We start from the raw sequence: 16,970 nt of genomic DNA, 5'->3' as shown, positions 1-16,970 counted from the left end.
TGAGGTTTAAGGAATATAGTGGAAAAAAAATAAAGAGCCAACCAGCTGGAGAACATGAAGGAAAATGCATATCAAAAGAATACATTCACAAACCAAGCAGAAAACTTGACATTTCAATAACTTAAGGAGTAACACTAAAATGGTTTACATCCCAAATACAGTCTTTATTAAATACCAAGTTTTAAAAAGTGCAATACAAATGGATGAATCTGCAATAATGCAAATGAATACAGATGACTTCACATAAATAAAATCAGCAATACTAGAAGAAAATTTTAATTTTGCTACCACAACAATGAAGAGGCCCAAGTGAAAGTTGTATAGGACACTTCCTACAACAGTGATTTACAACTGCAGGGGGAAAGTTCCCCAGGTAGTGCACTGCCCCACCTGACTCCCACCTTACTCAGGCTAAGAATTCCTATCATAGAGCCAAGGGCCAGAAACCATTCAAAAAGCAAGTTTAAAATAGAAACCAATGTCTGAGAACCAAACAGATGCCTTGAAAAAAAAAAATCTACCCTGAAAGAATCTGCTTTAATTCAGGACTGGGAAAATTGACAGCAACTTTTTGTGTTTAATTGTTTCAAGCATTAAATACACCATTAAATCAACATTACTGCATGTAGACATTTAAGCTCTATGATCATTATTTGATGTACATTACCATTATTAATGATATTTTCACATTTAAAAACTACATAAGAATTTCACAATACATACAACTACTCTAACCTGCTTCAGCAAATATAAACAAACACTCTCACGCATATTTATTAAGGCTATACATTCCACTTGATAAAAAAAGTGATGGACAGCAGTGATTTCCCATCAAAAAAAAAAAACCAAAAGACAGTGTTAATTTTTCTGAAAGCCAGAGTCTAGTCACACAGAGGCATTTTATTGTAAGGTATAGGCAAAGCAACTTCAGGGGAAAAGAATGAAATAGATCAACATTTAAAAGAATGAAATACATCAAAATTTAAAATACATTTAAATTTTTATTTAAAATAAAGAACAAAACAACAAAAAAAGCTGAATAAAAATGATAAAGGTAAAAACATGTTGCTCAAAAAAAAAACCCTTAAGAAACTTAAGAAATTATTAGGATATAAAACTTTAGCTTCCCTACAGTCAAAATTTTATTCACAGAAAGTTGTAGGTTGGTTGGTTGTTAAAACCCTATTTGAAAAGGTCAAAAATTAAAATAATTGCTTTTCTTCTCTGTTCCATTAGTACTATTTCACGGGATTGTTGTAGGTTTTATCTGAAAGAAGGATGTAAAAACTTGAAAGCAAGAGCAGGGAAAGGGGAGTGAAAGATCGAGAATAAATTGTTGAGAACAAATTTCATAAAACTTGACTTCACTTATGACACATGGGTAGAAAGAGCAAACCAGCCTTCTTCATTTTGTTTCTCAATCTGTTGAACAAAGATGCAGAAAGGATTTAGAAGGTAACCAGAAACATGAGACCACTCAAGATTTGTAGATCATTTACACCAAGTACATAAAACAAAGTCATCCTGTGCCATTGAATGGTACTGGAAACTAAACTGCTATGGCAATTTTTATTCTCTAACAGAAACACTACCAAATAACTTATTACCTGGTCAACAGATCCTCTTACTGATTTAAGAGTCCTAATTTTTTTTTAAAAAGGACAAATCCAGTGTTTTATACTAATCCTAGTTACAACTTTTAAAAATGATAAAAAGAAAGTTATTTGGTCTTAGTAAATTAAATGTTACTAAATTCCAGGAACTAAGGGTAAATTACATAAAATAGCTTACTTTAAAGCTTTTTTAGAATTTAAGTAATAGCAAAAACCAAATCTTCTAATGCTGGGTAATCAGTGTATCTAAACCTATCAATTAATTAGCGCTGTAAGCGCCCACTCTTTGATCTAATTATTGAAGTTAGTAATAAGAATAGCAAAGATTCCCCCCATGTGAGACAATTGTTGGTTCAAGTCTGCAAAAGTAATTTTTATAATTTTAAAGATATCCTCTCAATTTACTATGACCAAACACTCAAAGGAACTATATTTTGTTCTATTACCAACACAGAAAAATGCCTTCTACAAAATTCCTATAGCAAATCAAAACACAAGAATACAAAAGATATTTATTTACCCTTGTGCCTGTCTAACCAGTGGTACACTTAGATAATGGCACACTGGCTATCCTAATCCCAGCCAGCCACAGCAAGGACCTACAACCCATTCAAGGCACACCTGTGTGCCCTGCCACAAAATTTGGGAAGCTCTGCTTGAAGCCAGTAATTCCAGCTTCCTTTAAGGACTGTTGAAATCCTATTTTTACCTTATTCCCTAGTTATCCTAGAAAACAAAAGAAGTATATGGCTTATTTGTTTTTTTACTGAAGGTAAATTAGTATTTCTTCTGAGAATTTTATATCATCTTTAGGATAATAGGAATAATAATTAACAATGGAAATCACTAAACCAATCACCTTCCACCCTTGCCCTCCTGACCCCTACACACGTTTCACAATTCCATTTTATCACGTACCTTTGCTCTTGGATTAACAGGTGTGAGTTGTCCACTTCCTGAGGTGGCATTTAATGGAGAACAAGAATTACAAGTAGCCCCTGAGGATCTATTTATGAGAAATAAAGTGAGAGAGTAAGCTATCATTATTAACCTTCAAAAATTATGCAAACAACTGACAATTCTCAATACCGGCAAGAGCCTGAAAAGGAATGGCTGATTTAGATCCAATTGAGGTAACTTATTTGTAACATATCTTGACCAACTTTTTTTTTTAATTAATAAACTTTTTTAGAGTAGTTTTAGGTTTACAGAAAGATTAAGTAGAAAGTACAGAGTTCCGTAACCCCACCTCCAACACACACAATTTCCCCTATTACGAACATCTTGCATTAGTGTGTCCATCTGTTATAACTGATGAGCCGATATTGATACGTCACTATTTAACTAACGTTCATAGTTTACATTAGGGTTCTCTCTTGGTGTTATATACTCTATGGATTTTGACAAATGTATAATGACGTGTCTCTGCCATAACAATAACATACAGATAAGTTTTAATATTTAAGGGAAAAAATGGATGTGCTGGAGTGGGGAAGAAGGTAGGAGAAGAGTAACAACACCTGCAGCAGCACAGTGCAATAGTAACAATGCAGAGTGGAGACAGAGAAGCCATGTATGTCCTTGTGTCACCATTTACCAACCATGTGACCCATGTAGGCAAATCATCCAATTAGCTCTACGAGCTTCAGTTTCACTTATTGTAAAGGAGGAAAATACTACTGGTCAATTTACTCACCCTGTAATATATTACCTCCTAATCATGTAACCCATAAATCCCTCTACATTTGTATTATTCCACTTTTGTTTTCAGTTTTAGTTAAGGCTTGTTCCTTATTCCTCCTCTTTTTTCCCCCAAATTCTTCTTTCCAATTACTTTGTTTTCGCTACATCAATGAGTCTGTCTAAACCTATCTCAGATATTATGCACTTCTTTTTTCACAAAGAGAATAAAACACATGCTACATTCTCACATTCTTGACTTTTTTTCCTGCCTCTCACTTAAAAGGATATGATTTTTTTTTTTAAGTAACTACTCACACTATAATCCTACCTTCTTGTATGTATCCCACTGACAGGAGAGACAGTACTGCATTTTGAGCTTTCTGGGGCTTCTGCTCCTGGAATAGATACTTCAATTGTTCTCTTTCCTCCTTCTAAAATATAAAAATAAATATTGATTTCATTACCTCTCAAAAAGATAAAAATAAAAATTTCTCTTGATTTCTATCTTATTGCAAATTGCACATCACAAACTGCACATTACAAATAGAGGCTCTTTCCATATTTTTATCATTATGGCTCACAGAAACATTTGAAGGATTTTTTTTAAATGAACTGTAAGAAAGAAACTTTAGAGACTAGTGTCAATTCAGTACCATGCCAGTTCATAAAGGGACAGAATCTTCAGACAAGTGGTATCATGTCAGATCTGGAAGTAAAAATCACAAATTAAGAGGTAGCTCTAAAGAACTTGAGATCTTTGTCAAAAACAACTTACCTAAAGTTTTCCAGAAAAAGGAAAAAGAAAATTTCTGAAATCATTCAATAAAATTTTAAAACACTATTTCTGTTACTAAAGACATTAAAGTGGGAGGGAAAAGTTGGATGAAGAGCTCATATGGCCAATAGCAAGTATAGGCTGGCTAGTTAGGTCAGTTGGTTTGGAACATGGGGTTACAACACCAAGGTCAAGGTTTCAAATCCCCATATTGGCCAGTCCCCCCCCCCCAAAAAAGCAAATATACTTATGTACATTTTCAATATTTCAGAAGTAAGTAATAAATCAACAAATATTTACTAAGTATTTACAAATGAAAGACTTTATGTCCATCCCAGGCAGTTTCACAGAGGCTCCTGTAAATCACTGCTTAAAACCAGTGATTTCCAGGCTTTAGGAGATAATGAAGCCCTATTTAATTTTATAAAATATTCCTCACTTACCCTAGAAAACAAGAGAGGTTTTTCATGTCATATGGTTCATTTTAATTTTTATCTTTATAGGTCACGGAGGTTCCTCTGAAACCAAGAATTTTACTTACAAAAAGAATTCCTTAGAGATATAACCACTTTCGGAATGGAAGGCAAATCCACAATTTGGTTTGGAACTTCAGACAAATCACTTAATCTCTTTGTGACTCAGTATACTATTTATCAAATAGGTTTAAAATTAGCTCTGTATACCCTCTGGGTTTGTTGAGGACTAAATAACAAAAATAAAAGCACTTTTTAACTTTACAGAACTATTGAAAAAGAAGAGGTCATATTTAATCACAAAATTATTCTTAAGAGTGAACTGCTTCATTTTTCTTCATTGCACTTAGCACTAACTGATATTATCTCATATATTTATTTGTTTGTTGCCTACTCCCCAACTTGAATGCTGGACTATTCAAGTCCATATATGGCAGGTAATAGTAGGTGTTCATACACATTTGAGTAATTTATTCTAATCTGAAGTTGCCTCTAGACTTTGTGACTATGAAGAAGAGGAGACAAAGCTGTCATATGAGGAAGGCTAGAGTAAACAAAGAGGAAGGGCCACAGAGGAATGCATTGCTAATCATTTTTCAGTAATTTCCAAAAGAGTCTGTTCCCTGGGTCTGTAATTTTAAAAAGAAAATAATTTCTAACTGAAGGGAAAACTCTAACTGGCAGATAGATATCTTAAAGATAAACTACTTCAGCCGGCCACAGGACATATAAATCCCTCTAAAACACCAGTGTTTGAACATCCCGGGGAATATATCACTTCCTGATACAGAACTTTTTCTCTTCCTGACAATTAGAACCTTCTCTTGTAGTGGGCCAAAATCAGTCTCTGTATTCTTGAGCTCTATCCCTTGAGGGTCTTAATAATTCAATTCCTGGCTGAAAAGCAACTTGAGATCTACTTATTTCATCAGTATCTTTTGAATGTGGATACTATGACAACTAATTTTTTCAGTTACTATTCTATTATTCAGAATCCCCTCCAGCTTTTCACATTTCTAAATGTACCAATAGAATAGAAAGCTTAATTAACAAATGAAAATGTTTTAATGGTTTTAACAGAATAATGACTTGTAATTTGTTGCTGGTGAAATTCTAAGTTATCATTTTGATGCTTATATTTTATAATCAGCTGCAGTATATGTCCTAGGTGAATCATATACTGCAATGAATCCCCCTTAGAAGTAGGACAATTTAGAAATTCAGATACCAAAGATTAACTATAGGCATCATGGTATGGAAAGAATCAGGAGACCTGCTGTGTACTCTTATTTCAGTCATTTATTCTGTGATTTAGGCCTGTTTCTTTCTGTGTAAAATTGAAGGCACTAAAATATATGCTATGATTGAGAAAGTGAAAACCTCCATATTTCTAGTTTTTAAATCATAAATTTGTGACCAACCAGTCCATGCTCTGAGAGGTGACTGAACAGGTGACACTGGTGGAGAGCAAGGATTCAAACCAACAAGTTTCTGCTGCTCTATCAACTGCAGGAGTTTTCCACGGGCCTCCATACTCTGTCGATTCAATTCTGCAATCCGTTCCTCCATGCTACTTGGTGATAGAGACTGTGCTACTGGAAAATTCTTTGGGGAGAAAAAGAGGGCACAAATTCAATACTGACAAAAACTCCACATAATTTTGACTTTTCTACTAAGTGTCAGCAAGTTAGTATTTGAAGCCCTTGATATATACAAATGTGAATAGTGGGCAAACAATAGAATTTACAAATCATTTCATTGAAAAATTAGGGCTAAAGTAAACGGATACTAATCCTTCTACTACTAGTGCCACATAAGCCCTCCAGTCCCTCTGTCTAAGCACACAGTCTGTGAGATGAAGCTTTCCTGCTTAGTATTTGCTAAGCTGCACAAAAGATCACATGAGCAAAGAGACTACATGTGATCCAGTGAGCTGGTCTCTAAGTAAAATGCTAAATGCCACACACCTACTGATGACACATCTGGGGTTTGACAGATTACAAAAGAGGATCTGCTATATTTGAAACAAATGCTTCTGTAATTATAATCTTCAAACATGTACCATGAGTTATTTGGCAAAGATTCTGGAAACCTTGTCACTCCTTCTGACCATGTGTCAGCCTCTCCAGGCCACTTTTGGCCTAAGATATCTGATTCAAGAACAGTTGGTGACTGAAGCAAAATATGAGAAGTAGAGTAAAAAATGGCCACCAATGGAATATAACATAAGTTTAATTTGAAAATTCCCAAGAGAAATGTACTTATGTCATGCCTAATTATTTCATTTAGTTAAATATGTCCCTGTGGTAAAAAAACAATCCCTAATAGAAATTACTAATTTGTAGCTTATGCCTATTAGACAAAAGAAAAAAAAAAAAAAGCAAAATAGTGAATTAAAGACCATCTTGTATTTCCTATTAAAACAAAAGTGGTTAGGGTAGCAATATCAAATCGTTCTTTCTAGCCTGATCTACATACTAATTAGAAAATGTGCATGAGATACAAAGCTGATTGTCGCCCCTCGTGCCAAAGATGTGAAGGCCAGATTCATACTGGCAGCGTGTTCATTACCACAAATTGCGTTTGTATCCCGTGTATCCCACCCGATTATCCCCATCCAAGAGTTGCCTGTTTCAAATAATCTTCAAAACTGTGAATATATAAGTGTCTCCTATTGACTCAAAATTGAGGCACTTTGTACTTATATACACCTGTACCAATGACTGCTGCCTACTCCTTTCTGACTCCTCTTCTGCCAGTCCCTTCTAACTATTTCTGTAACTCACTACCCATATTGTCCTTATTCCCCATGAGCCAGTGCTGACAGAGGTGCCCCTTACTCCCATCTCCTCCTAACCTTCCTCACCAAAGGCCTCAATCCACTGACTGTTAAAGCCCTTATGGATGCAGTGATCTCAGGAGCTTCTAATCCATGGTGAAGCTCTGTAGCTCCTTCTGACTGCTAAAACACTTTACTGTCCCCTATCAGAACCCTCACAGGAGTCCCCTTGGCTCAACAAGGGGCAAAAGGAAGTGTCTCCCATCACTGGGACCAGCATAAGAAGTGTTATAAACACTACCCAATTGAAACTGCAAATCCCTTTTCTCCCCACAAACAATGAAATAAAGGTTTAAGTTACCAGGTTAGCCCTCAATGTTTATCTAACTTACAAAATTCCTGCACTATAACATGCAGACCTTCTCTACTCAAAGTGTGGCCCTTGGACCAGTGGCACTGGCATCATTTGGAAACTTAATAGAAATGCACATGTCCTACCCCAGACCTACTCAAACAGAAGCCATGTTTTAGCAAGATCCCCAGGCAATTCAAATGCACATTAAAATCTAACTTTAATAATCCTTTAAAGTATCATTTCTATAGGAAAATCCATCTGTGTATTAACAAATTAACTACTCATGAGTTGAGGGCCAACTATTATTTTATGAGCCATTTGAAAGTGTAAAAACACTTTGAATTAAAATGTAGTTGTGTGGCAAACTTTCAAGTCATATTAATTCTACACTGTGTACTTGAAACAGCTTAATCTTAGCTTTCCTACACATTTTACCTTTCTCCTATTTTCCTCATTCACATATTTTTTCTTTTATGTTGTCTTCTATTGTGTGTGTGATATAACTGATAAGTAACTTCTACTCGTTTTGTGATGAGGACATGCAAAAGCATAAGCCATCTAGTGGCAGCCTCACAGCTATCCAGGATCACTTCTGAAAAGAAGCCTCTTAAAACGCCCAAGCTTAAGTTCCTACTTAGATTCCTGGATGCCCCTAGTCAATCCTTGACTGGTACTCACAGCAGTCATGTTGCTTGCACTTTCCTGCTTGTTCAACTCCTGGAGTCCATCCCCTTGCTCTCCCCCTGGCCCAATAATATTCAGATGTGCCTTGACAGCCGAATTTCGCAGTGTTAACTCAGCAATTCGCGCCATTATGTCCTTTCTTTGTGTTAACAGCTCACTTGTTCTAAGCTGTTGCCCATCTCCTAATACCAGGGGCTCTTCTGAGAACACAGGATTTCTTGATTGCTGTATACTGGAATGGGAATTGCAGAGTGGCTGTGAGAGGTTCACAAAAGGAGCCTGAGTTTTGTTCTCCAAATCTTCTCCCATGTGAGAGACTCTCCACCTCTCAGTGAAGAGACGGCTCTCCTCACTTGAATTCTGAATGTCTGTATCAATAGGTAAGGTCTTCTTTTCCCAATTTTGTTCCTTCTCAACTAATTCCACAGTTGGAGGAATTTGTGGAGCAGGACGAGTTTGAACAGTCCTCCTCAATACTGTAGATAAGAATTAAAAAATAATAAACATGTATTATTTTCCCATAGATTGGCATTATAATTGTCTCATTAGCCCATCATGGTAGTTAGAGAAGTATTTCAATAGAAGGGTTTGGCTTCTGAATGCCTAAATTATTTTCAGCAGGGAATATATCAGCAATGCCATCCATAACAACCAAGTACAGAGACTTTTTATATTCCTTAAAGCATTTATCAGTATCCTTGTAAAAAACTATCTGCCAAGTTCACATTTTAACACACATATTAACTCATATCTTGGAATCTTGTGGCGATAAAGAGTAAAGTGGGAGAGTGCAGGTACGCAATTTAAACTGAGGATGGCCAGGAAAGGCCTCTCTGAGGAAGTAAAATTTTTAAATGATTAAATACATAGTAGAAAGTAGAGCAAAGGACATTATAGGCAGAGAGAACAACATATGTGAAGGCTCAAAATAGAAAACAGCAAAGAAGGGAAGCCAGGGTACCTGCAGCATAATAACAAGAGGAGAGCTGGAAAAATGAGACTGGAGAGGTGTGCAGTGGCCATTTCTGGCAGAGCCTTTTAGACCATTGTAGGAATTTTTATAATTTAATTGAAGAGCAATGGACACCTAGAGAAGGTTTGGCAATGACTCAATTTACATTTCTTAAGTGCTGTGGATAATTGAAGGTAGCAGAAATGGAAGTAGGGAGTTCAAGAAGCAACTACAGTAGTCTAGAAGAAAGATGATGGTAGCTTTAGCTATGGTATGATGACAACAGAAATGGAGAAAAGTAAATAAATTTGAGAAATATTTTGGCAACAGAACTGAGAGTGATAAACTGGAAGTGGAGAATGAGGGAAACACACAGATCAAGATGGCATGCATCTTGAGTAGACGGTGATGCCATTTACTGAGATGGAAAAGACAAGGACAAACTTGGGGGAAGGGAGGTTCTCAATAATTCAGTTTTGCACATGCTAAGTTTAAGGTGCCTTATGATTCATCCATGTATCCATCCAAGCAGACTGAAACTTGAAAACTCGAGAAATACCTGAGCTAAGACACAAAACTGGAAGTCACTGGATGCTATGGGTCAAATGTGTCCCCCAAAAGTTCAAGTATTAGAAACTTGATCCCCACTGTAACAGTTTTAAGAGTGTAGGAAATCCAATTATGATATTTGAAAGGTGGGACCTTTGAGAAGCTAATGGATCATGAGGACTAGGCCATCGTGAATGGATTAATCCATTTGTGGAGTAATGAGTTATCATGAGTGTGGACTGCTGGCTTTATAAAGAGCACATGTGAGAACTCTTTCCATTCATGCCATGTGATACCCGGTGTTGCCATGGGACCCTGTAAAGAGTTCCCACCCAGATGAAAGCCCTCACCAGATGCACCCCCTGGACCATGGACTTCCCAACCTCCAAAACTGTGAGAAATAAATTTCTTTTTTTTTTAATAAATTACCCAGTTTCAGGTAATATGTTATATGTAACAGAAACGGACTAATACACTGGCATATGGAGGTACAGGAAGCCATGAGAATGAGTAGATTACCTAGAGAGAAAGAGTAGAGTGAGAAAAGAAACCAGTACCAAGACACGAGGAACTCAACATTTAGGGTCCGGTAAAGGACAGAAAGATAGCAAAGCAGACTGAAATGGAATAGCTGGAAAGATAAGAATGTGGTATTAAGGAAACAAAGAGAAAGTGCCTGTGTATAATACTATGATAAGACCTAGAAACATAAGGACAGAAAAGTGTACCTGGACTTAGTAACACAGAGACCACTGGAGCCCTTTGCAAGAGTGGTTTAGGTGGAGGGATGCTTCTGGTTCAAGACAACAGACTGAGCACTCATTTATCTCACCCCCTTTCACTGACGGCAAGTTATATAAAAGTAAATAAACCCACCTCAGTAAAGAGAATGGTCTGGGAAGAGAATTATTAGCAAATGAGATATTTCAAGAAATTTCTGGAAAACTGAGAGTGGATGGGAAGTATGTAAAAGAATGAAACTAAGCAGAAGCCACAGTCCAGAATATGGATATATTACAAGGAAGTGGCAGGTAAAAGCAATTCTTTCTAAAGGAACCCTGAAAAGACTGCAGCCACAAAACTGACAGTTACAGAAGAAGAAAGTAAAAAGTAGGACTGAAAACTGGGGAATTATTTGCAAGTCTGTCTATGATACATTTATGCCAGTCAAGTTGTTGCTCACCACTTCCCTGAGCCATTCTCATAAGCAAACAAACAGGGTTGGGGAGAGCAAATGTGGTAGCCCCAATTAAATGGTTGTATCCTTCTCGCACACTGTAAAAGGAAGCCTGCAGTTAACGTACCACACCCATAAACACAAAACAGCTATGTAAGAAAAATCCAATTGGGAAAACAGAACTAGACCTACGTATATCACAGAAGAGAAATTTTACGTAGGCTATCTATAACATTCAACTTAGTCATTTATTCTTAAATAAGTTCATGGAAAAACCAAGTTAAAAGATAATACAAATCTTTCCATGAACTTCTTGAAGTACCCTTGTACAAAGGGACAATAAAGGATCACCAAACATATGAGGAAAACCAGCAACACAAAAGAAAAAAGTAAACAGAACAGGAAGAAAAGAAAGAAAATTCATGTATAGAAGAAAATGTAACAAAATTCTAACTGGTATACTCAGAAGAGAGTTTCTGGAAGATATTGCATCATAATAAGCATCAGTGAAAAAGAGCAGGGACAATCAGATAATAAGAAAAGGTTCTGGCTTAGAAATTAAATACATGATTGATGAAACTTAAAATCAGGGCTGAATAATATTTTTTGAAAAATTTTGGAGGAGAGTCTAAGGTATAAGTTTTTAGCTTTTTTTTTAACTGAAGAACTCTTTCAAAATAAAATGAAAGTGATAGCTCCAGAAAAATGCACATGTGGACAAATTAATTTTCTCAGCAATGAAGCAGTCCATGGAACTTCTGAAGACCATTCATAAACCTCAAGTTAAGAATTGTTAAGCTAAGGATTAACAATAAATTTTTAACATTTTTATTCAAAACTCTACATATGGGCTGCAAAAGTAACTCTAAAACTATTTTTGTCTATCAACTTTCATTATAAAATTCCCTCAACTGACTAAGCTGAAAACTTTTGATGAGAAAGGTTAATATAATGACCAGATGTGACTTACAAAATCCTTAAAGTCATAGTTCTCACCTTGTTCAAACTTTCACTATTCTGGGGAGTATAATCTCCTCTTGTTTTTTTTACAGCTGCATATCCTCCTGGACTATAGGGACAAAGGGGATTCCCCTTACTCTGACCTTCATGCCAAGGACTTTGATCCTTTGATATGAGTTTTATATTTACAATGTTTAATGGAATAGATATACAATGAAATTAATTGTCACACTTCACCACAGGTATAACACACATAATATAAACCACTCCGAAAATTCCTCCTTCAGCTTAAAGATTATGGATGGTAATCAATGTTTTTTTCAATTCTGTTTTTCAGGCAACAGTGAACACAATACATCCCATAAGTGAAACATAAAAAAGGACTTCCATATAACTTTAGAAGAAGCCTGCTTACCATCCTGCAGAGGAGAGAATTCTGAATTGCTCTTCTGCCTCGGTGGTGTTAACAACACAGCTGGCTCAAAAGTATGTGCTGGAAAATCGTTGGCCAGATTCACACTATCTGGGGGGGTTGGCACTTGAGACAGTTTAACAGGTAACTCATCCTGTGGAAATTCAACCACTTCTTCCCCTCTGAACACCGATGGCATGGAGACATTAGCATTAACAGTTGGACCCTCTGAAGAAGATGAGAAGATATTAGTACTTAAGGAACAAAAAAGAACTATGAGCACATTTAAGGTATTTATTTCTAAATGCATTTCAGTTAAATGAAAAATGCACATGGCCCCTACAGCCTTCACTCTCTAGGCTATATCCTCCTTTGCCAGTAATTCACAAGCAAGCTCCTATGGAGCCAGCAATGGGAAGAAATTGCTATTTTTGAGAAAAGTACTCAAGGCCCCAAAGCCATAAAAAGAAAGCCACTTAGGGACTTCTAAAAAATCTTACCTGGTGCTCCAGAATTTTTCATTATTTGTTATGGATAGCTTTCTAATGAAATGACAAATAAAACAGCAAAAATAAGGCACATTGACACACTGAGCTACATATACAAAGTTCATTACAAAATGAGGTAATTTCATAGTCATGCATTATCGCAGTATTATCATATTCCATACTGAAGAAGATAGTAACCTGGTTTCACCTTCGTAAATTTTTCTGATTTTTTCCACAGGCAATAACAAGAATTAACAATAAACTTATAATACACTCACTCCCAGGCCTTTTCATCTACAGGGTAACTAAAAGCTTTCTCAGTAGTGAAGCTTAAGTCAGATAATAGTAAAGCACTGACAAAATCCTTGACTGATATATTAATAGCAAGACTCCACCAAAAGACAATGCCCTAACCATTGAGTTTACTTCGTGCAAGGTAAATTTTAGTCAGCCACTTCCTAGAATCCATCCTAAGAAAACAGTGGTAAATACATAAACCACTTTCCATGCAGACACTCATCAAAGTATTACTTAAAACTAAAAAATATGAAAAAGCCTAAAATGTTCTGTTCAGCCTACAGCATTTGATGGCACTCAAGGTGAAGAAAGGATTTCAAAACAACATCACGTAAAAACAAAAGTTATTAATTTCTAAAACTCAGTATTTGTATTCTTTCCAAAACTATTTCTTCTCCTCCTGATCTGGGGCACTGTGATTGAAAGTGCTAGCACTAATGTTTCACTGTCTAGGTATCCAGTTCTGCTACTTTTTACCTCTGTGACTTTGCTAAGTTGCCAACCCTCTCTAAGGCTCAATTTCCTCATCTTTAAAATGGGGATAACAATAATAACTACCACATAAAACTATTAAGATAATTAAATGAGACCATACATATAAGACTAATTAAATGAGACCACACATATAAGACTTTTGAAAGTACCTGGCATAGAGCAAGCATCCAATAAATATTAAGTGGAAAAGTGTGGTAATTAGAGTAGTGATAATACTATGCATAAACAGCCAATAACTCCATATAAGTTTAGGGATTTAGAGTTTGGTTTGTTTGTTACTTGAAGGCCATTAAGTAGTTTAATGACAGTTGGGATAACACCACACTCACCTGGATTGTCCATAATTCTTCTACTTGTGAGTCCCCTTTCTGGTGCCTGACTTTCTTGTCTGTTATTTATCACAGGACAGTTCTTAATGGCATGTGTGAGTGATATAAGTTGTTCATCTGTTGTGACCATGTACTGCTGAAGTCTTGCCTAGAGAAGAAATGAAATAACATCACTGCATATCAAACATCAAACCATCACCTAGAAAGCAAACCATACCAAGAATACATGTGTGTGTGTGTATAATATGATTTTATATACACCAGGAATTTGAGACTATCATTCAAATTCTATAACAATTATATACATAATTATGAATAGTCTAATAGTACCATGATAAAGAAATGGTTAAGTAAATCAATGGAATATTAATTAATAAATACCCTGCTTTAACAATAAGAATTAACCTTTTTCATGGGACTTTCAGTTTACAAAATCTCTTCATATAGCTGATTTCAACTGACTCTCAAGTTACCTCAAGAGACAGACATATCAGGTGAAGGAAACTCAGAATATTACACAGGCATTTAAACTGATAAACACAAATATTAAATAGATTCATGGTAATGTATATAAAGGGAATGTAAGGGAAAATAGAAAAGCACAAAATTCTATATGCAATATGAATACAACTTCATACAGTATTTTAAATACATGTGTGAGATAACACTGTACTTTATATATATGTATATAGATATGTACTCATATTCTCATATTTGTCTCTGTGTACATATGTACATATCTTTTATACATATATTTTAATATTATTAAAGTTTTCTTTTATTTAAAAGATCATTCACAAAATACCATACCCATAGATTTTTCTGTCATACAGCTGAATATGTTAAAGGTTTGCAATTCTATTCTTACATTTAAAAGTCAACTGGATTGCCCAGAAGTTTAGGTGAATTTGTTTTGTTCTTAATCTTCTCCACATTGAAAATGCAAGTCATCTGAAAGCATCAGGTTTGATTACAACCACATAATGCAAGTTAAGTACTGGTATTACAGAAATAGTTCTTAGAAGCAGAGAAGATGGCAGGTGGAATAAAGTTCTGTAAACTGCTGAGATCTTGTAACAAAGACAGTAAGAGAAGCTACGGATGGATAGCTACTGACGAACTACTATCTAAGCATAATATAGATATATATGCATATATCCATATTTACCATACATACTTAGAGATATACAAGCATCTGACAAAAATCAGGTATGGCAAGACATCAGAAATATGAATGAAATATACTAAACATTTTTATATTACCAGCCCAAATTTTTTCCCAAATGCCACTCATTTATCCAGTGGTCTACTCAACATCTCCATCTAGAACTCAAAAAGACTTCTCAAGCTTAAAATGTACCAAACCAAACTCCTCCTGAAGCCTTCCGCACTTAATGAATAGCAACATAATCCTTCCAATAGCTCAGTCTGAACCTCTGTAATCACCCTTGACTCTTCTCTCGTATCCTCTCCTTCACCTCATTTCCAATCCATCAGCAGACTCCATTGGTCGGCCTTCAAAATATATTCAGAATTTGATCACTTTTCACACTCTCTCCTACTTCCACCAAGCTGCCTTGTCTCACCTGAATTATTCCAATAACTCCTATATGTAATATTCTATTTCTGTGTTTGGCCACCTAGTCTAGTTTTATACTGTTCTCAAACTATATGCTAAGGCATCTTAAACATCAGAGTGAACTCACAGGGGCACCAGAAGACATTTTAAGTTTTCACAGGAAACAGTGATGCCTGATATCTATCAAATATTGGTGACTATTAACTTGAGGCAGTTCACACTTCCAACATTAGATTGTATTACATTCCTTTTGATGATGTCAAATCTTCTCATGGCTGGGTTTTCAGCAGTTGTTACGCTAAAAAAATAAGTTTTGGATAAAAATCAATGTGGAACAGGAAATAAAAGTGATGGTGTCCAATATGATTCCAAGCTTTGCAAAGCTGCACAGTGCTCAAAAAGTACACATATCCCATTAATAAATAATTGTGGCTATTTAAGCATGAAATACAAATATTACATTCTTTTTCAATTTATACATATTATTTTTTCAAACAGCTCCTCAGTTGTTAGGACATAAGGTGTTTGGACCTAACTACTTAATAATTGGAAAAATTAGGTATTTCTTTTGGCCTAGGGGTGTCATGAGACACTAAGGGCATTGTGACCTGAGAAAGGACAGCAACCTCTGACTTAGTCTCAACATATAGGCCAGAGTCATCCTCTTAAAACCTAAGTCAGATCACATTTCTTCTCTTTAGTAGTTTCCCATCTCACTCAGTGTAAAAGCCCAAGTTCCTAACCAGCATGCAAGACCCTATGTGGTCTGGCTTATCCGATCTTGTCCCCTACTGCTCTCCCTTTCCCAGATTCCACTCTTTCCACACTGGTCTCCTTGATGACTGTGAGCTCACCAGCCACTCTCCCACCCCAAGACCTTTGCACTTGCTTTTCTTCTGCCTAGACTAGACTGCTCTTCTCTCAGCTACCTGCATGCTCACTCTCTCACCTCTTCCAGGTCTTTGCTCAAATGTCACTTCCTCAGACAGACATGACCCATCCCATTTATAACTGCAACCCACACCACTGTAGGCATTTCCCATGACTTTTACTTGCCTTATTTTTTTCAAAGTAGATACCACCATCCAAGTTATTACATACTTTACTTTTCTTAGGATTCATTTAGAATATAAACTCCCTCACCGTATACTAAAATCAACTCAAAATGGATTAAGGATTTAAATATACACCCTGAAACAATAAAACTTCTTAAAGAAAACATAGGAGAAACACTTCAGGAAATAGGACTGGGCACAGACTTCATGACTACGACCCCAAAAGCACAGGCAACCAAAGGAAAAATAAACAAATGGGATTATATCAAACTAAAAAGCTTCTGCACAGCAAAAGAAACAATTAACAGAGTTAAA

General features: G+C 35.9%; 1 protein-coding gene across 2 annotated transcripts in view; it reads right to left on the bottom strand.

The window, feature by feature from the left end:
- Positions 1-211: 211 nt before the first annotated feature.
- SPICE1 (spindle and centriole associated protein 1) overlaps positions 212-16,970 on the bottom strand; it is a 62,223-nt gene continuing 45,464 nt past the window's right edge. For both annotated transcript variants that reach the window (XM_063098513.1, XM_063098514.1), the window contains exons 12-18: positions 14,022-14,169; positions 12,416-12,640; positions 8,357-8,838; positions 5,966-6,149; positions 3,625-3,727; positions 2,532-2,619; positions 212-1,422 (exon numbers count right to left, since the gene is read on the bottom strand). In XM_063098513.1, coding sequence (XP_062954583.1) covers positions 1,369-1,422; positions 2,532-2,619; positions 3,625-3,727; positions 5,966-6,149; positions 8,357-8,838; positions 12,416-12,640; positions 14,022-14,169 — 1,284 coding nt within the window. In that variant the 3' untranslated portion in view covers positions 212-1,368. The remainder of the gene's footprint in view (positions 1,423-2,531; positions 2,620-3,624; positions 3,728-5,965; positions 6,150-8,356; positions 8,839-12,415; positions 12,641-14,021; positions 14,170-16,970) is intronic.

The sequence above is a fragment of the Cynocephalus volans genome, chromosome 1 (genome assembly GCF_027409185.1).
Source record: "Cynocephalus volans isolate mCynVol1 chromosome 1, mCynVol1.pri, whole genome shotgun sequence".
Lineage (NCBI taxonomy): Eukaryota > Metazoa > Chordata > Mammalia > Dermoptera > Cynocephalidae > Cynocephalus > Cynocephalus volans.
This window is presented reverse-complemented; position numbering and strand designations above follow the sequence as displayed.